We start from the raw sequence: 21,396 nt of genomic DNA, 5'->3' as shown, positions 1-21,396 counted from the left end.
ACATAAGCAGCAAAGATAACGAAGTCTACGTAACCAATGAGAGTCCACCACCAAGATGGTGTCTTTCTTCGATGTCGGTCTAGCATCCTGTCTTTGTCAAAGTTCCCACCAACAAGCCAATTCAAGATTTCCCCTTGTTTGATCCTTTGATTGGCTACACATCTGATTGACAACATCTTTGGTCTCTTCAGCAAACATGATGAGAATAATGGGCTAGCTATCTTCTAATAGGCTTTATGCAGAGCTCCACTACTTCCTGAACTTTTAAACAAGCTCCTTTATTTCCTGTCTTACATTATTGGACAAACTGATTAATCCAGGTGTGTCTGACCATTGTTGTGACTGCTGAGGTCAGAGTCAGACACAGTCAGTCACAGTCACAATCAGTTTGTCCAATAATGTAAGACAGGAAATAAAGGAGCTTGTTTAAGTTCAGGAAGTAGTGGAGCTGTGCATAAAGCATATAGCTCGGCGAGAGGTGTTGATGTTGGCTTTTTGACCTGCTGCTGTAAAGCGACAAATGTTCTCATGAGATGGTGCCAGACAGGCAACGTAATAGTTAGGCTACATACCTGGTCAGTTACAGGTTGGTACACTTCCAAATGACTTTGACACTATCATTGTAAGATAATATAGTTCCTACATAGTGTTTCTTTATGATAGATTTGAAAACAGACACCTCTCCAAGACAGGGACTCAAGATCAGGTCAATCTCTCCGTCCTGCTTCAGTAGCAAAGTCAACTGGTTCTGGTTCTGGTTCTGGTTCTGGTACTGGTACTGGTTCTGGTTCTGGTAGCCTACTGGTACTGGTTCTGGTAGCCTAAGGCCTTTGGAGTGATTTAACTAAATGGGGTCCATTATAGCTGCTTACAGTCTGTTTAAAAAGTGACAGACCATATTCCTCTATAATAGCCTATTTCACCACTATAAGAAGAAAAAAAAAACTCATTTTTTCCTCGGGTGTTTGGAGGGTAAACCCTACATTGCCTGACTAGGGAACTGGGGCTGTACAGTCATTTTCTCTGGGCTGCCAGGGTCGTTACATCACTCCGTGAAGACACGCCTTTTTGGGTGGTGACACAACCGAGGGAAAGTGCTCGGAGGGGGAGGGGTGTCCCGTCGGCAGGCACACAGATAGCAGGCAGCAGCTGCAGCGAGAGGACTCCCGGTACCGCTACTCTGCATTAAAACATTCACATTACGACTTTTAAAGCTCCGAGACACACACAGCGGCAACACACACACGACATCTAAAAATGGTAGACCGCGAGCAACTGGTGCAGAAAGCCAGGCTGGCCGAGCAGGCAGAGAGGTATGATGATATGGCAGCTGCCATGAAATCGGTAAGTAAGGCTTCCTCTCTGGTGACCTTTCCCTTTGGACCTTTAATTTATTATGTGTTTAAAATCATTTCTCATCATGATATCTGTGTGTAAGTGTGAGAAAATGTGCAAAGAGGGGGAAAAAAGGGGTAGTTCACCTAGCACTGGGGGCAGTGAGACGCAGACGAGGGGTCTGTGTGTGCCATGGTGTGTTGTTGAAGCACATTTTGACTTATGCAGAAAAAAATTGGTGTATGAAAGTGCTGATTAAAGAGTGTAATAGTGATAAGGACGCGGTAATGAGAGGGATAGGCGGCTGCTATAGTGGGATTTGGGCAGCATCATTTTTGAACAGCACTGCAAGGCCTATGTGAAGCCTATGTTTCACATTTGCCCCCCCCTCGGGCTTTTCACAGCTGTTAGTTAACAAGGTTTGGTTCAGAAGGAGGATCAGGTGAGGTGATTAATGCCCGGTAAATCAAACCGGGGTTTACCGGCTGTGTGTTGCGGTGGGGTTGTGGTTGAAATGCGGACTGTTTGATCTTGGGGCGGTGCCTTTGGCCGGACTCCTTTTTATAAAAAAAAAAAAAAAAAATCCAGCCAGGCTGCGAAAGAACCACGAAAAGAGAGGGGTGAAATAGCGCAGGGAGAGAAATCAGACTGAGATGTGATTTTAAATTTAAATTGTCCTGTGTGGAGCAAAAAAAAAAAAAACGTGGGCTTAACAGTAACTAAAGGAGTATCAAAGGTGGGCATCATGTCGAAAGATGCGCATAGTGGCGGAGCAGAGGACGAGCTATAGGTGGTACCATGATGATGAGAGTGATATCGTAGGCTGCGCTCATGGTCGGGTTCCGGTTTGCATGATGCTCAGCACCAGATCATGATCCAGAGCCGTAACATCGCTGCCTTGTAGCCCGGGTGGAGGTGGTGCTGGTGGTGGTGGAGCAGCATCACCCGGACACTCACTGTCACTGTCCCCCCACTACCACCACCACCACCCTCCCCTATACCTCTCTGTGTGTACCTCACCGTCACACTTAAAACTGGCGCATTGGAAAGAGCAATGTTGGCTGAAGGTTGATCGCAATCGATTTGCGCAGAAGCGGCGCACAAAACTACGGAGCGTTCACCTTTTTTTTTTTTTCCCTCCCAGACGTGGGTGTTGGTGGATGGACAGCGTTTTCCAGAAAGCTCTCTAGATGTCATATTGCAGCAAATGCTCGTCTTTTTTCCCCCTTTCTCTCTCTCTTTCTCTTTCTCTCTCACTCTCTCTCCTCCTTCTTCTCTCCTGTCTGCGAACTGTAGCATGACGGGCCGCCTGTGTTAATCGATGCTGTGTGGCAACCGCATCCCTGCGTCCTCGACCTCTTCCAGCAGGTTCCCACACAGAGGCGTGCCGCAGCATCTGCCAAGATGCAGCACAGGCCCACCCGTAGTGCACCATTTCATAGGCAGCAGCCTTTTTTATCACAGCTTCACAAAGGCTGCATGATCTCACTGTACCATCTCTACCTGGCAGAGGAAAGCCTATAGGGATGGTGTGATGTGTAGACAAGGACATTTCATTTATTAGCCATGATGACATCCATGTGGAGGCTCGTAGTGTGTCTGTGGTCACTGCTAGTGGCTTTACGGTGATAATATAAGAATTTATAGGAGATTTCTTCTGTTAATTGATAAAGTTTAGAAGTTTTTTGTCATAGTTTTATAATTTTCATCTTAAAATGATCCTATGTCCCCTCATTATATATTTTCATACCTGTTTCTTTCATCACCAAGGCCAGGCCACAGTGTATATGCGTTGACTCTGTGTGTCGGACAGTGGTTGTGTTAAACAGCAGAGAAAGCAAAAAAAATAAGTGGAGGCTACTTTTTCGACATCAGCTTCAACTCCAGGAGTCAACAAGTAAACTGTCAGCAGTGTTTAAAGGCCACAGCGTGCTCTGCTCTTTAGGACCAGACTGTTAGCTGTAATGCCAGAGGGGGGCCGGGCTCCACCCCTTCCAATTTATGCCGAGTCAGAGAGAGAGCTGCCCCTCACCCAGCCAGTCTCTCTGCAGCACTGGGCAGCGGGGTGTGTCTGCTGCCTCGCCCATCATTTTTTTTAAGGGGAATCCCTTGCCACTGCAGGCATGGTAACGGTGCCGGTGGCAACAGAACCAAATAACCGGGATCGCTCAGAACACGACGCTGCTGCACCCAACCTCTGGAGGACTTAAAACGCCTCAGAGAACAGGAACCAGGCACAACCGAAATGAATGATAATGTTGATGGGGCTGCTGTTAGCACTGTACTTCCACCACACCCTACAGTCAGATTAGAGTGGAGGAGATATGAGAGCAGCATGTCTCACTTGTATGTTTCCACCAGCAGCAATAACTACAGTTCCAGATCAATTTAAAAAGAAATTGAGATTTACTGATGGACATTTAAGGGACAGGCTGTTTCACTGCTTGGGCGCTAGAAATCAAAAAGCAGCGACAATCTGTTTGAAAAGATGTCCCATGTTTTTGAAAACCATTTTTAGGATCTGCTTGTCCTCCTTCTGTCTGCAGGGGATGGACTTGTAACTGACTAGTACTGCAGACCCAGTTGCAGACCAGATCTATCATAAGTTGTGTCACTATTGTTCATTCTTCTTCTAATATGTAGAGCTTAAACGATGTGCTTCTATTGGCATTGGACCAGGAGTCAGGAAATAAATTCAGGGCCTCGGACTCCTGAAAGAAAACAGGAAACAGCTCTTAAAGATGTGAAAAACGACAGATCCTCCATGTTATCAGACACACCACTAAACATGATCCATGTCTCAGTGCGTACAGCAGTGTGGGATTGAATGCTTGGATGCTGTATGTGACAAAATGTACGTGCAGTTTACCATTAATGAAGAATTTGTTTTTTAGAGTCATTTTGGAGCGTGACTGTGAATATTGAATATTCATGTAAGAAGATCTCAGTACTACAGTATGCATATTTGATGAAACTATTACATCATAGTATCCACAAGGGCACGGTGCCTCAGCCCTATGGTACAGTGTGATTCATTTGTAAAGGCTGGCCTAAGAAACCTACATCGATACGCCCGTTTTTAATCTCCAGAAATGTTTTTCCATCAGGGCTTTTGTATGTTGTAGCTCTGTCAGTTATATGAACTTGACATGAACTGAAATTTATGAATTTGTTTTTGAGTCTCTGTTGCCAGCCTTCACTTTCCGTTCATTTCATCAGGGGAAATTGTCATTCGGCTAATTTATGGTTTAATAATAATGATCATTTCCAGTGCTCACAGACCATCTGCTCAAAAACGATACCAATGCGTTTTGACTATAATCACTCCCTTATGTCTCGTATCTCTATTTGATTAGCTGCTTTTCTATCTAGGTAGCTCTTTCTTTTAAACTAGCCAGTAGTATTAGTTTAAGTCCACATCTTGATCAAAGCAGGATATGAACCAGTTCATAGTAGATCCCCAGGGATGACGGTCAAAAAACCATGAATGGTGGTCATTCCTTGTTGTATCAAAATGTGGAATAATCCACCAATAGACAAGACTTGTGTCTACATTTTACAGTTTAAATGGAGTCTCTAGGTGAAAGTATGACGGAGCAGTAGGCGACTCTGCATCTGACATGTAAGTGCAGCGAGGGGAATACCCTATTTAACCAAATCAAATAACCAACATAAGATCAATCCATAACTACAGTATTATTCACTAATGACTTGTGCCATCTTGCATCTTGTACATAATCTAGCCATTCATTCCATAAGTGGGAACATGACTGTTACTTTGTATCAGCCTTTACACACACACACTTGCACACACACACTGCTGTGTCTTAGGAAGTGCATGGCACAGAGAGCCAGAGCTTCCATCACCCTTAATGAACTGAATGCATTATTGTCCCATGGAAGTTTGTTCAATGCATTAACAGATACCGTGTTGCAGCTGCACTTTACACTGTGCGTATGTGTAATATACATTGACTACACTATGCTTCATAGTGTGGGAGGATTCATTTATTTATTCATTTTTTCAAAAATGGCAGACACTTACATCTACGTGTGTGTGTGTGTGTGTGTAAATGTCAGGCTGTGCAGTAGAATAGTTAATTATCCAGCCGCCGTCATTTGAATGATTTTAAGATAAGCAGTAAGAACAGATGTTTATTCAATAAGGCGTTTCCCACACACACACAAGTGTGTAATCACCGATATAGCCCAGTCCCAGGCCATATGCTCCGTGTCTGTATCTGTACCAGTCGTGATCCAGGAGGTCCCACAGGACCCAATGCAAATGTTGTGAGCGCAGAATATGTTTGCTCCAGTGTGGGCGGGTCTGAGTGGTCAGCATCTTTCATTCCAGGACGACTGTAGAATTGTGAAATAAATATATGACAGGCTGTTATTGTTAGACTTAACTATCCGTGTACTGTAAATGCAGCGTATGAAGCCGTACACCACCACACACTGAAATAAACCAAATAACTATTAGTTTTATGCCAGTAACATAACATTGCCAGAAAAACACCATCGCTGCTACTCTGTGGTCTGACACTCCAGCATCTGATCCGTCTGTTGCCATGGGAAACAACATAAGTTCAGTGGGAAAAAAAACATGGGAGTTCATCCATAATGTTTTCAGCCATGGATCTTTGGGCTACCTGTGTCTTATTTCTGCAGCAGGACACATTTCCAATAGAAATCATTGTTGTGTGCAGGAGAGATGAGAATCTCCACAGGGGTGGGTGTGAGTGGGATGGTGCAGCTTGTGGGAGATATCTCCCAAGATCAAATGAGATTTCACAAAATGTCTCCAAATGTGGCCATGATGTGAATGGAAGACTGAGTTTTTATAATTTGACACCTATGCTGTGCAGCGTATCAGATAACAGGCAGCGTGATAAACTAGGAAAGAAAATGTTTTTTTCTTCGCTCAGTTTCCATTTCCTGTTTTAGTTCATCCTCATCGTCCTCGCGTTGCAGTTTCTCTTCAAACCTCGTGTGTTTTTTGAACATGCTCCTAAATCTCAGTCCAATTATGAATGCAGCCAGTGTCATCTCAAGACGTTTTCAGGAAGTCCCGCAATGTGTCTTGACTCAGTGTTGAGTCACAAAGGCACTACGAAGAACACCCACCTTTACCCACCTACACACTCTATCATCAGGTTCATTTTACACCAAGAGCCTCACTTTCATCTGCAGCAGGATGTGCACAACTGAGCTGAGTGATGATAATCCTCCAAGTTCAACAACACCTAATTATCTTGCAGCATCTTTCAGTTGCTCTGATGTCTGCTTTTCCTTTCGCTTGCTCAATTTAACCGAGCGTTGGGGACGTTAATGCAAGCGGCATCATAAGGCGTCACGTTGCCACTGACCTTCAGTTTTGTTTAAGTTCAGCAGAGAGGAAGGACACCTGGAAGAGGAGCGGAGAGCTTTCTGTAGCTGCTGAAAACATCTTCTCACCCTGGAGCATGAGAAGTTGTAAAGACACATGTCTAATTGGAGGATTCACATTGCTCTCCCAGGTGTTTGTGTTTGAACATTTAGGAAATTACCAAACTGCCAAAACATCTTTTATACAAGTCTAAATGAATGCCACCTTGTGACTTCCTTTTAATAGTAAACCAAAGTAAATTAAAAGTAATGTTGGAATAAAGTATTTTGCCTGAAGCATTTGCATGGCCAATTAAAAAACAAAAAACAAAAAACGATTTTGTTACTTTGCTAGCCTTCTTCCTTTTGCTACACATTGTTGCATTTGCTTGTACATTACTACTGTAGTAACAGCTGTTGACTGTGCACAGACAGAATAATGGGAAACCATTGGCACAATGTAAATTTTTACCACATTGTGCATAAATTCATACGAAGGATACAAACAAAATCAGCACCAGCTTGTTAAAACATCGCTCCACAGCGCCACCAGTGGACACACACTGCACAAATAAAAGGCAACACGATCCTGTCTGTGTTTGACATGTAAACCCACTATCACAAGAAACATTCGAAACTGTGGTCATGCATAAACATAAGAAGATATTTCTAGATCTCATTGTGGGACTCGTCCATAGCTTGACTCTATAATCTTAATACTGTACTATTCACATTAACACAGTGGTTGTCTTGAGAAAAGAAAACAGTTCCCTCTGCTGTAACTTTTTGTTGTATAATCATTTTCTTTTCTGGTAAGCTTTCGAAGGCATCAACCTGTGAACACAAACGCACCTCTTCCTGGATTTGAATTCCACTGTCTCACCAGTACCTGAGGCAACACGTCCTCACCAACACACACTCTTTTCATTTAAAAAAAAGAAAAATTTAGGGCAGTTTTCGGTCTGGACGCCCACTCAAAGTCAAAATCTCCTCCTTCAGCATTTAAGTTTCTATTCATAGACGTACGGGATGAGATGTGGCAGCGGTGTCTGCCTGCCAACATATAGTACCCACAGTTACATTCCTTGGGTTGAACTGTAGTAGTGACAGTGACACAGTAACCAGGGCACAGCAATGCTCTCTAGGTACTGGCAGGGTCAGCAGGAACTCAGTGACACTGTTTTAGAAATATTAGTCTTTACTCAATCCTAAATAATCATAATAATATATTTTCAATTTCTTCCCTACTTTAAATTTTACCAGGTTCTTTTGATTTTACTTTTTTTTGCTCTTGAATTTAATATTTATAGAAGTTGCAGCTTTATTGCTTTGACACTTTGATGAGGGATGTTTATTGGGGATTTCATGCACCAGAATAAGTTCACAGGGTTATTACCTGACATGAGTAGTATGAAAAGAGGGATTTTGCCGAGACCTGAGTTCGCTACTAGATGGGCCGACTCTAAAAATACAAATGTGACACACTGTTTCCCTGACACCGTCTACGACAAAGTATTAGTAATGCTGCTACCCAATAATCCCAGCACCGTCACTGCTAGTAGTAATACTGTTAGTCAGTATGTGATGAGGCTGTAGTGACATCAGACTGTGATCTGAAAATGAAGAATTGACTGAAATCCTAACAATATGATTAATTTATATGCAACTGATGTGGCTTTATAGTGATTATACAACAGGGAAACATTCAAGAACAAATAGCAGAATGACATCTGTTCTTTTTCTATATTGTAATAACCCTTTAGTGGTCTAGAGACTTTTTTTCCCCCACTATTGGTCACATTATCTGTAGTCTGTTGTTTTTAAAGCTTCAGCTGCATTAACTGGTGTTTGGCCTCTCCAGCCTAATCAGGTCTGCACATCATTTTGCATGATCACCATTCTGTGTGTCTGTGTTTTTTGGATATCGGCCGTTATTGCAATAAAATCTACTGTCATATGTGGTAGCATAGCAACAAGGAGCTACCTGTAGCTCCGTCTCCACCACCGCCATTACTAAGACATGCACATACACGGCCTTGCATCCCCCTTTTCTTTTAGTGCCAGGCTCTTTGTAGCTAAATCAGCTAGCCTCCCATTCACACCGCCAGTGACGTCAGGTAGTCCACGGCGCCTTTGTGTTCCGCTACCAGAAAGAGGGTCAGCGGGGGGGTTGTCACATCAGGTTAGGAGACCGAGAGCAAATGAGCAGGGAAAAGACAGAAGGAAAGCGTGGAACAGGAAGAAAAATGGGGAGCTGAGGGACTGTGGCAAGCCTTCATTAGCCTCCCCCAGCCCTGCAGCTCTTACTGTTTGTCTCCTGTGGATATTAATGGCCATGCAGAGAGCTGTCAAAGAGGAAGTTATTGATTGTCCTGCCTGGCCTTTGTTTGTATTAACACTCAGTTGTTTAGAAGTTTGACTGCCTTGTGTAAGGATGAGTCACGAGAGAGCAGGCGCAATTGATGAGCTTTATGGGTAGACAGAGCTCCATTGTCATCCCTGCACCACAGCTTCCGTCAGGGCTTTCTGCTCACCCCGCAGCCCTCTGGAACAATGGCAGCCATGTTTTTACAGACAGGGTTGTTTAGGCCTCGTTTTTCTGACCTCTCTGCTGCTCCAGTGCTGACCCAGTCTTCTGGTTACGTTCGCTTTAGGTCAGATACTCGTTTACCCTAATTGTAATTTAATGGACTGAGGTATAGAGCAGTATAGGCCTGGCCTCAGGAATGACTAATGGGGGGGAGGCAGGGTGACTTTCTCCCCGGCTTGTAAGTAGGATAATTATGCAACGGATCCCATTTTCCTGTTTGCTAGTACAGAGGTTATTTAAGTTATGACTGTTGTAAATTTTTACAATGTTTTCTGTGGAGACACTCCTTAGTGAGCACTAACACAAACGTCTCCTGTCCTGCTGGAGGTCCTGTAGAGGCTGCATTGTACACTGACGTGGAATAAAGACAGATGGTTGATTCATCAGAGCTTTACAGAACAATTCACTTGATAGATTTGGTCGTACGGTGGTGATAAATGAAACGTCCACGTAATGTCTGGTACGGACAGACATACACTGAGATGCTGGTGTTATTTTTCTTTCTTTAAAGGGACACAGAGGAGTTTGCTTTTGGTTATAAAAGAGTCTCATATTAATGTGGATGAATCTACGTTACCCACACTTGTTAATGGGTCCATTTTCGATAAATATATCGTTTTGTCTTGTTTTTTTGATATTATTATTTAGTGGTCGACTCGCCCCGCATTTCCTAGTTTCCCGGACGCAGCCCAGCGGGTCATGGGAATAACGCTACCGGATCGCTAGTTGGCATCGTTTATCTGATCGTCTTCGAACCTCCGACTTTCATTCTTGATCAATGAAAACAAATTAGCAAATGTTTTTGCTTTCGTCTGTCTTGCACTGGCCCAAGGATTTCACCGTGCACGCAGAGGCTCATGGGAAATGTAGTGTGAAAACACTTGGCTTTCCGAAACTCCTCGTAGTCCCTTTTTTAAATAGAAGTCCATGGTAAATTCATCTGAAATATTAGATTTTGTTGTAATTAGAACAAAATCAGTCGGGTTCATCATCCGGTGACCATGAACATCTACAAACTAGTCGACCGCCACACAAGTGAAGCAACTTTCATGAGTCTGTACCTCAGCATGCGAACTCGCTCATAATCAAGGCGTAATCACGCCATTTGTTGAGATGTGTCACTGTGAATCATGCATTAAAGCCGACAGATCGTTGGTGGTGTAGAAAGCTCATGGACTGTGGTTCACCTAGCACAGTGATGTTTTTAGTAAAGAGGACAGACTGTCTGGCTGACGTCATCCTGAAGTGAAAAAGGTTTGCTTGCGGTTTTGCTTGCAGTCGTCTCATGTTTCCCCACTGTAAGAGCTGGTTTAAAGGTGTGAGATGTGAAGTGCTTGTTTGCGCCTCATCCCCCACACCCACAGCGCTGCAGCTTCCTCCTCCTCCTCCTCCTCCTCCTCCTCCTTACCATCAGCCATGTCAGCATCCTCAGCATCTGAAGCTCCGTAGCCAGTGTCTCTCCAGCAGAGACAATATGGTTCTCACAAACAAAGCAGATTTCACAGTTGCCATGGAAACAGCGGAGATTGCATCAGAGATTTGCTCTTTGCCCTCTGCTTGCGCTCTTTGACAGTTCAAGTAATCTTACTGATGAGTGTGTCCAGGTCTGCAGCTTTTTGACTGTGCAGCACTGAGCTCACAGGATCACAGAGAGAGAGAGAGAGAGACGGGTGTAGACGCATGTACGGGCTGATGTATGCTGCCGAGAATGAGTTTATCAGATGAGCACACGATTAGTCATATCTGTGTCAATAGAGACTGTAGTAACAACTGCAACATGGATTAGCAGCTACCATATGCCTCTGGAGCCAAACTATGGCCGAGTGACACGGCTGCTGGCTCATGGTGACTGTGATGTACCTCAAAGGTCACGGGATTAAGCTTCTACTGTGTCGGTGTCCTTGAGCAGGACACACACACACACACACACACACACACACACACACACACACACACACACACACACACACACACACACACACACACACACACACACACACACACACACACACACACACACACACACACACACACACACACACACACACATGCATACTGTAGGTCCTATCATGCACTACAACCTCTGGGGAATATTTGTCTCATGTGTTTCAACAGTGACATGTCAGTGCCCCTCTAACACAGTAGGAGCAGAGTGTGACACCCTGGGGGGTTAGGAGATCAGTCAACAACCAAACATGCAGTAGTAGTATTATCTACAACAGAGCTCAAACAGCTGGTTGCTCTGTCCACCGATTGGTCCAAACTGAAATATCTTCACTATACAACATCTGTAGGACGGGCGGTCATGATATTCTCTGCAGACATTCATTGTCCCTAGTGGATGGATCTTGTTGCCCTTGATGATCCTCTGATTTTTTGTTCAGGATCACCATGTATGATTAATGAGTTTTTATTAATAGCCATAGCATGGATTTCCATACCAGTCAGCACTGGTATTTCGCCTAATGAATCCTGACTTCTTATGTACCACCACCATTAGCTCATAGTTTTCACTTTACTGCTAAATCATAGTCAGAAATAACTCTACTGACTTTGGTATCCCCTAATTATTTTGCAACATCATGTGGTTGTTTGAATTAGATACAATTAAACTGTAGGATGAACCATAATAACTTGACCAATATCTGCAAAACTCATTGCTTCCAGAAGAGATTTCATTAAAACAGTATCATGCCAATACACTAAACTTAGATGATGAGCTTGAGCATAGTATACCTGTTTGAGCACATTAGCATGCAGATGTTGGCATTCCCAAAACAATGTTGTGCATTGTGAGGGTCAACAACAAAAGTAGCTCTACTGCTTTTTTGTGTGTGTTTTTTAAATACAGTATACATGTAACGAACAGTCCTGTTTTAAACACAGTGTAATTTTGTGTTGACGGATATAGTGCCCAGCGAGGGCATTGTGAAGAGCTGTTCCACATGATCGGCTGGGGCCCCCTGCTCTGGTATGCTCATGCAACTGAATTCTGCGCTGAAAAAGAAAGTAACAACAGGCTTTATACTCAGAAAAGGTCTGTAAAGATACATCTGCTGCACAGTCCCAGTGGGGTATAAAGGATTAAATCCTCCAGCCAGACACAGGCCTGTCAAAACAAAACAAAACCAGCTTTCAGACCCTCGGACAGCCAATCAGGAGTCACCTCGGAGGATGATGTCAGTTCTACTGGAGGCGCGGCTTTCCCTGCTGGATGCAGGGACTGTTGTCTTGGGTGTTGTAGAGTTTGTCTGGGGCATCTGTGACAGAGAGTTATAGCTTTGTATTTATTTACTTATGTCATTGTGCACCATGTAATTGCTGTTACAGATTATGTGCGTAGAGCATTTAATAGTTTTTTTTTATGTTTAACAAGTTCTATTTGTCCACATGTGATGTAATCATGAGTTCACAAAAAGACATGCTAATGCTCACATGTCTTTCCTCCCTTGTGTTCAGGTCACAGAGCTGAATGAGGCGCTATCCAACGAGGAGAGGAACCTCCTCTCCGTGGCCTACAAGAACGTGGTCGGGGCGAGGCGTTCATCCTGGCGCGTCATCTCCAGCATTGAGCAGAAGACGTCGGCCGATGGCAACGAGAAGAAGATCGAGATGGTGCGGGCCTACCGGGAAAAGATCGAGAAGGAGCTGGAGGCCGTCTGCCAGGACGTGCTCAACCTCCTCGACAACTTCCTGATCAAGAACTGCAACGAGACGCAGCACGAGAGCAAAGTGTTCTACCTGAAGATGAAGGGCGACTACTACCGCTACCTGGCCGAGGTGGCCACGGGGGAGAAGAGGGCCGCGGTCGTGGAGTCCTCCGAGAAGTCCTACAGCGAGGCCCACGAGATCAGCAAGGAGCACATGCAGCCCACCCACCCCATCCGCCTGGGCCTGGCTCTCAACTACTCCGTCTTCTACTACGAGATCCAGAACGCCCCGGAGCAGGCGTGCCACCTGGCTAAGACCGCCTTCGACGACGCCATCGCCGAGCTGGACACCCTCAACGAGGACTCCTACAAAGACTCCACTCTCATCATGCAGCTGCTACGAGACAACTTGACGCTGTGGACGAGCGACCAGCAGGACGACGAGGGAGGAGAGGGCAACAATTAAAGAGTCCAAAACCTCATTCTGCCAAAACAAACACGCGCGCTCACAAATGATGACAAAATAATAATAATAGTTAAAAAAAAGTTCTTAGAAATTAAAAAAAAAAAAAGGGAGGGTGGGAGGGGGCAGTGGAACATCAGCGGCCAATTTAGCTGATGGTACTAACGCGGCTGCTGTTCTTTATTTTTCCACAAATTAAAAGTGAAAAAAAAAAAGTAGGAGGAGGGAAGACAATTTTAGTTTGAGAAATAACATACAATTAAAAAATAATAAAAACAATGAAACCCCCTCCTTGATAGCCTCTGCAGCATTTGCCAAAATACCACTTTAGAAGCAAGAGGTATGTCATTCATCACAGTGTGACTATTGGGTAACGATACCTTCACACTGGCAGAGACTGGTCTTATCGCGCAAATGAAGCTGAGCTGTCTTATTGTATTTGGTGAGGGAGGAGCATTCAGAAATTGAGTTCCGATGCTTGAGCAACAAGAAAATTAAAGTAACCTTGAATGTCATGGCCTTGCTTCGTGAGAGAGAAAGACAGACAGACAGACGGACGGACAGAGGGATAGAGAGACGAGAGAGAGAGAGAGAGAATGAATGAGAGAACAGACAGGTTACAGACGGGAGGTGAAGACGGCTTTTAGGGGTGTCGAACTCCATCGCGTAACTTCAAAACGTACCCGACATCTTTAGTTGCACCACACTACGATCTCTGAGTGAGAAGCAGGTTGTCTCTGTTATTGAAGATAACATAAAAAATGTTTTTGTTTGCTTTGTGTCAGGTATGTGTCCAGCTCAGTCACACACAGTCATACTGTAACTAAAAATACAAATTCATAAAGTAAAAAGTTAGTGCAGCTTGTCCCTCTCATGTGCTGATGTGCTTTATTGAATAAATTAACTGTTTTTGGACACCTAATTCTTATTGTCAGTATTGTTGTTGCAATAACAACTACGTACTATTGGGTCCTTATGCGTATAGAAAACAATCTGATTCACAAAGAAATCCAGATAGCAAAATTTTAAAAACGGATGGAAATGATGAAACAATAAGCGAGTGCACCCTTATTGTCCAGTTATGCTGTCTTCATAACGAGCAGTAGGATCTGTGAAACGGCACCCGGAGCCACAGACTTGATTAGTGAACTCAGTACAATTTGTGGATAGAGCACATGCAATGTTAAGTGGAAGCTCTAAAAGCAGATTTGAGGTTTGTGGATTTACGTTGTCTTCAGTTTCTTCTTGGTCAAGAAATGCACTTGCCTATTATACTGTTTCTTCAGTGTAAGATGATAACTGCTCCAATATTCTCCATAATACAATATTGTGCATGCTGGTGATGTATTTATACAGTAGCTACAATTTATTAACTTATACTGTAGATGTTATGTATTCATATGAACATGGAATTACTAGACCTTAATCAGATTATTTTCTATTTATTTCTTTTTATTGCGATTGTTAGCTAGCTTATTTTAATCTGTGTTTTCTTTACTCCATTTGCTGAAGTACGCTATACCAAAACAGTGATTGTTAACAATAAATTGATCTGTTACGGACATCGCTATGGTGACATGCAGTTCTTGGCTATAGGGTGGAGAACAGATATCGGCTTGTGATATTCGACAGCGGGGGTTTCAGATGTTCTCTGATTAACTAATTAGTCACAAGAAAATCAGGATATGAAAATACAGAAGATAAAAATAACCTGGCTACATTTGGTGTACAGTAAACACAACCCAATAAAGTGAAATGAAGTCTATTTTGTGCCATGAAGGAAATGTTTTCAGTGCACCAAGTGCTGTCTAGCACCTTCCTCATCCAACACTGCACAGACTCACACATCCACCTCTCAGTCAGCACAGATGTCATGTTTCAGTGAGGACAATGGGTGGAGGAAAGATTCAAGTGAAGGTAACAGAATGACAAAAAAGTGTATAAGTATCAGCAAGAAATGTGCTAGAAAAGAACAGAAAACAGAAACAGTTCATCTTCCTGTCAGATCCCTCATGTTCCCAAAGATGTTTTATTTTTGTCTTGAGCACAAGATTGTGCTCACAAAATGATGATTTTGTACAATGAGATATTTTTGTTTGATTTTGGCTTCTGTTCAGGTCAAAGGTCGTTGCTCCACCACAGATATTTCTACTTCTATTTGGGATTTCTCTCACTATCTGTTACTGTAGCTACAGTTTGTCTGCCAACTCAACCTTCTCATCTTTCTTACTGGAACATGCAGCCGTGTGCTCATTAAATCCAATTTCCAGAAAATGCTCAAGGGAAGTAAAGGTACCTAATATACTTTCCTCAATTACCGGTGATCAACTTAATGTGTGAGGGAACATTTACAATTCACTGACTTGGCAAAGATTAATTGAAGAACCACTTATCTAGCTGCTCTTCACTCTTCTCTGGCACAGACGAAAAAGTGATCTGAGTAAACTTGGGCTTCAATCAGTAATGTTTTTACCTCTTTTCATTTCCTGGACTTAAAGTCTTTTATACAGATTATACTGTAGAATGAATTGTCTGATATTTTGACATGACAACAGTTACTTTTAACATTTTGATAAAAAATAATCTAAAGAAGTTTGAAAACAACATTACAACAAATAGAAGTGAATTATTTATATAAATGAATTATTAAAATAGTTAATGTCAGATAGATTATGGCACTTTTCATAAGTGGGATCACAAAATGGAGAAAGCCCTACATAGTTGGTATTCAAAAGTAAAGAAATTCAATAATGTAGATCCAGTCCTCATTGTCCTTTTCTATCATCTCTAAGAGGTGAATGTAAATTTCACCAAAGTTACATGAATCATATTTCAAGAAGATCCAATAGTTGTTGAGATATTTAACTCAAAAGCATAAATGTTAATCGATGCCAGAAGAAAAGTCAGAGGATCACCAAAGTCACTAGATTTAACCTCTGTAGACCATGAATGTCTACAGCATTTCTGTAACTCTAACCCATCCCTGCTGCTGAGACATTTCAAATCAACTTGTTTAATCATAATCTCAATGTATTCAAGACCTTGATTACTATGCAACTCCAGAGGAAACAAGTGGCTGTCATCTGAGTCAGGAGTCCAGGCCGTCACACTGGGACAGAAACATCAACATCTCAACGTGAAGGTCTCATCATTCTAAGTTTCTATGCAGGTAAGTCGCCTTAAAAAGAGGAAATGCCTTGAGCACCATGAACACATTTCAAGAACCAGGAATGGCTTCAGACACAGAGGGAGAGCTAATTAATCAACACCCTCTCATCTGATTGGACTACTCCTGCTGTAAGGTACTCTCACCAGCCAATTGTTGCCTGTTGCTAAGGAGAAAAAAAAGCCCACCACCTGCTCTCATCCGCGCTGCCCAGAGGTCCCCAGTCCACACACTAATGATGAGAGAGCTTCTGTGAATCTAATCATCTAATCCATCATTTATTAAAATCATATGCTAACATTTAAGGAGCCTGTGGTTGCACTTTGATGCAGCTTTTAGTTTGCTCAGGACATAGTTATTAGATTTGGAGGATTAAATGTCATTAAAGAGACGGTTTGCACCTCAATTATACGGTAGAGTCACGCTGCAGAACCAGATTCACAGCAGCTTCATTTACATCTGAACATAGTCATGCTTAAACGTGGCCTGTGGTCGTCTCAGATCAGGTCCAGATTGTACTGCAGGGTGCAGGGTTGAGCTAAACCAAACAATATTATTCTCCTGTCAGTTTGTTGATGTGACCTGTGCTCAGTTGAGTCCGTGTATAACCAAGTTAAAACAAAGTCTGGATCCCCAACTGCCAGAGAAACTCAACTGTGTGCTTCTTTTGCATAAAGCAGATAAAACCACCACAGTTCAGCTGTATTAAAAAGCTAAAAAAAGCTAATGAACATTAATAACTGGTCAGAGTGGTTCATGTGGTGATTGTGTTTATGTTGTAAATCTTTGAGGGGAAAAAGCTGATTTTATGAATGAACCCGGAGTATTCAGCAAAAGTAGTAGAGCAGTGATTTGTGATGAGGATTTGCTGTCACATAATATGAATTTATATAGATATTCATCTGTGAACATGTGATAATTTAAGAAGAAGACTAATAAAGAAGACTTGCAGTGTGAATATGAGTAACAACCATATTGTGTACAGTATGAAACACATATAGTGGTTCCTGTTTAAGATTCCTGATATTTGTCAAATTTTGCAGTGAATTTCAAATTTCCCCATAGTCAAGTGTACATTTTTTTTTTTAATCCATTAGGCTACATTTCTTTTTTTCACATTTTTTTCCTCATTATTTTGGCTATAAAATGACCAGAAAACAGGTCCACCACAAGTCATGTGTCGGGATGAAACATGAGAACATCTAAATTGTTGTAACTAGTAACATCAGTCCCAAAACGAGCCATTAACCACCATCCTTCTTTGTCATTGGAGACATTTTGAGATGTAACTGCAGGAGAAGCACTGGTGTAAATAATATATTTTCATGGTGGCTGGCTGCATGCGCTCCAGGGCCTTGGTATTGTACACGCTGACTCACTGTTACAACTTACTGTGACACATTGTTAATGTTATTACCAACACTTCTACATTTCCTGTGACCACAGTCAAAAAGTCTGCGTGAAAAGGTCTATTAAAATAAGGAAACTAAACACACACAATATTGTGGCCTAATGATTAATAAACCAATAGTAATTTTTATGTTGGCTGAGTGTAAATAAACCAAAGCAGCCTCAGATACACATTTCTCTACAGTGAAGTACTCATTTATTTTACATCATACCATTTTCTGTCTTGGTGGTGAAAGTCAGTGTTCATTGTATTAAAATAAAATCATTTATTGTCACACTAGTGGAATTTTTTCTTGAATAATCTGTGTATGCACTCGTCCCTGGGTGGAGGAGAAGATGTAGAGACGTCCAATCAGCAGCCTGGTCACTGGTCGTGCTTCACGTGAGACAGCTCCCTGGTTTTACGGCCTGAATAGCTCTTGGATTGATGGGGATTGGCATGAATAATTTAGACCTGCATTTTAGTGGAAGGAAATGGTGACTCATGGAAGTGGAAAAGCTGAAATACTAAGTGGTTTAGAGACTGCTGCTGCCGCTGCTGCTGCCTCATTTTAAGCTCACTGTGGTTCTGTATACATACAAATGTAAGCACACAGGCTTTACGCAAGAAGGAATATGATACATCATACATTTTTCAATTGTGTATTTTACAATATGTATATTATGTGTTATAGAAAATGGCTCAGATAAAGCCAATTGATAAGCTTCCTGTTAGTCACTAGGTCTGGAACCATGAGGGGGGGGGGGGGGGGGGGGACAACACCAGTCCACGTCCGCTATCTACCCTGTGTAACTATACAACATGCTGGAGGCTCAGTGCATAGCAGAGCGCTCTATAAATAGACCTCCCCTGCAGCTTTGGAGTCAAGAGTAGAGTTAGTATGTGCATTAGTGGGCTGGCATGCACCACGAATGACTACAAGTTGACAGGGGGGAAGAAAAAGAAGTGATGAAAACAACCAGCCATGCAGTCGGTACGTCACCAGTTGTGTCGCTGCATCTTTCATTTCCTCCTGCAGTGATGAGGGAGATTAACAGAATTACACGTAGAACAGGTTTAATATGCAGCTCAGCAGTGTATTGATTGATTCCTCAGCTCATATGGTTTGTTGATGTAATTTTCAAATGCTGCCCCCTGGTCTATAGTTCATGTGGATGATGATTATTATATAAACAGTTCCACACAGGACACACTTTTTTAGTCTTGAGAGTTTTCTAAATGAGCTAACAATATTCAGGGACATTATATTACATAGGCGCACTAATCCAAATCTGTCTCTCGGCTGTCTGATGAATGCACAGGAATATTTAATGAAAGGAGATATAAGATTTATGTGACTCTTGTACAGGCATCATGGCAGTGATAAAGAACAGAGCTCATACACGGGGTCAAACTCTCTCTGGGAAACTACAAATCTGCACATACTGTACATTCATAACTGTAACAGACAAATGAATTTCCCTTCAGGGATTAATAAAGTAATTTGTATTCGTATCGTAACAGTTACAATTTCCCAAAGGCAATGTGTGTGGATTTTAATGGTTTGCCCATGTAGAATGTCCTCAAACACATTTTAGACCTGTGAATTAAAGATAATTATACTTTATATTGTAGCTTTATCATCAGGCTGTGCAGCAGGTTTATTATAATACAGGATGTGCTGTAAACCATGTATGCAGAAAAGTTTATATGCTACTAATAGAGAAAGTCCTAACTTGACATTGTCTGTGAATTTACATAAATCTGATAAATATAAACACAATTGCATTTAACATTTAATAGAATATTTATTTTTTGTTTGTTGACAACTTTGATAGGCAATGAATAAAGCAAAAGGGGCTACGGCTGTCACTCTCACCCTCTACAGCCTCATTTCATTATCAATTATATTACCATTCAGTTTTAAGAGTTTAATTTTGTGACACCATCCTGGTCTATTAACTTGTGAAATATTAATTACACAACTAATCAACATGATTACCAGCAAACATGCCCATGCGGCCCATGCCTTGCCCACATAAAGCCAACATAGGGCCTAAGAAGGGGAAATGGCATGTGGGCAAACCTGTGTGGGGTCCACATAGGATTTGTAGGCCTATGGGTTTTGCTCTGCCCACATTAAACCCATAAATCCCCACAGTGGGCCTTCACACACGGCCATGCTAGCAGCTCTACGGGACACAGTCAAGTTTTGAGGTAAATGCTAACACGAGAGCTCACTTTACGGTGGTAAAATGCATATGGTAAAATGCTTATGTGTAGCAGGTAATGTTTGCCATGTTTAGCATCTTGCTAGTGTCAATTAGCATTTTTTAGCTGCAAACACTCATTTTTAACTGATGGGAAGGACATTAGTTTTAGTTTGGTTTGGTTAAAAAATTAAATATGTGAAATCTGAACCGATGCTGGATTCAAAAAATTTCACAAAACCACAAATGCAAAACTCATTTTTATGCTAGAGGGAAAGTCAGGGGCCAAACAAGGTTGTGGGTGTGGCTTATAAGTATAAACCATGGATTAATAAGTAGCCTAATATATGATAATTATTTGCTCCTTTACTCACACACTGTTTAGCTCTAACTGCCTCTGTAATATTCTCACTCCCCACTAGCATCCATGGTGCAATTGTTTTAAGTGACCTTGCTCAGTCAAGAGTAAAGAGCAAGTCTCCATCAATTATGTATCTATGTGTGCATGAATAATTCACCGCAGACATGCTGTATTATGCAATTTTGGGAGTTGTTACACATTTCAGTGCAGATGCACGGTAAAAACATACACATTTTTACTTTACATATCTTATACGTCAACTGCTCTTGACAGAATTGATGAAAAACTCAATTATGAATATCGGAATATAACATTGCTGCATGTATGTTAGATGATAATAATATGGTTATGACATGAAATGAACTCCTGCTCAGTGTTAATTCTATACTGATTGGCCTTATGGGGGCGCTGTACGTCAGGATACAATGTTAAAGCAGTGCTTTGGAGACCATTGTTGCAATATTAATGAAGCCTTGTCCATTTTGGCTCAGTGTTAGGATCTCACTCACTCGCCTGTTTGTACTTGCTCTCTTTTGCATGGTTGACCATCAAATGTATGATTTAGCTGAAGATAGCGCGTCATTAAGAAGCTTAGCGTTCCCCTATATTCCTGTTTCCAGACTGATGATAAATACAGCTGCTTCACTGACACATTGAAGCAGCTGAGATATCATTTCGCCACCATGCAAACAAACAACCACAATTTGTATGAAAAATAATAAGAGACTCAATATGTTGTTTGTTTTTTATTCTCTAAAGATGCAGATTAAATCAGTCTGTTTCCAGTCCAGTGAGACCACAGTGTGATCGTTAACAGGCGCTGTTCTGCACAAAGAGAGGTGGCGTGCACGCTCTCCCGAGACC

General features: G+C 42.1%; 1 protein-coding gene across 1 annotated transcript; it reads left to right on the top strand.

The window, feature by feature from the left end:
- The first annotated feature begins 1,099 nt into the window (after positions 1-1,099).
- On the top strand, positions 1,100-13,489 carry ywhag1 (3-monooxygenase/tryptophan 5-monooxygenase activation protein, gamma polypeptide 1). The gene is made up of 2 exons (XM_083987453.1): positions 1,100-1,344; positions 12,752-13,489. Exons 1-2 carry the CDS (start codon positions 1,258-1,260, stop codon positions 13,406-13,408), a joined length of 744 nt encoding a protein of 247 aa, XP_083843579.1. The 5' UTR covers positions 1,100-1,257; the 3' UTR covers positions 13,409-13,489.
- The last annotated feature ends 7,907 nt before the right edge of the window (positions 13,490-21,396 follow it).

This window comes from Trachurus trachurus, assembly GCF_905171665.1.
Source record: "Trachurus trachurus genome assembly, chromosome: 14".
NCBI classification, from domain to species: domain Eukaryota; kingdom Metazoa; phylum Chordata; class Actinopteri; order Carangiformes; family Carangidae; genus Trachurus; species Trachurus trachurus.
This window is presented reverse-complemented; position numbering and strand designations above follow the sequence as displayed.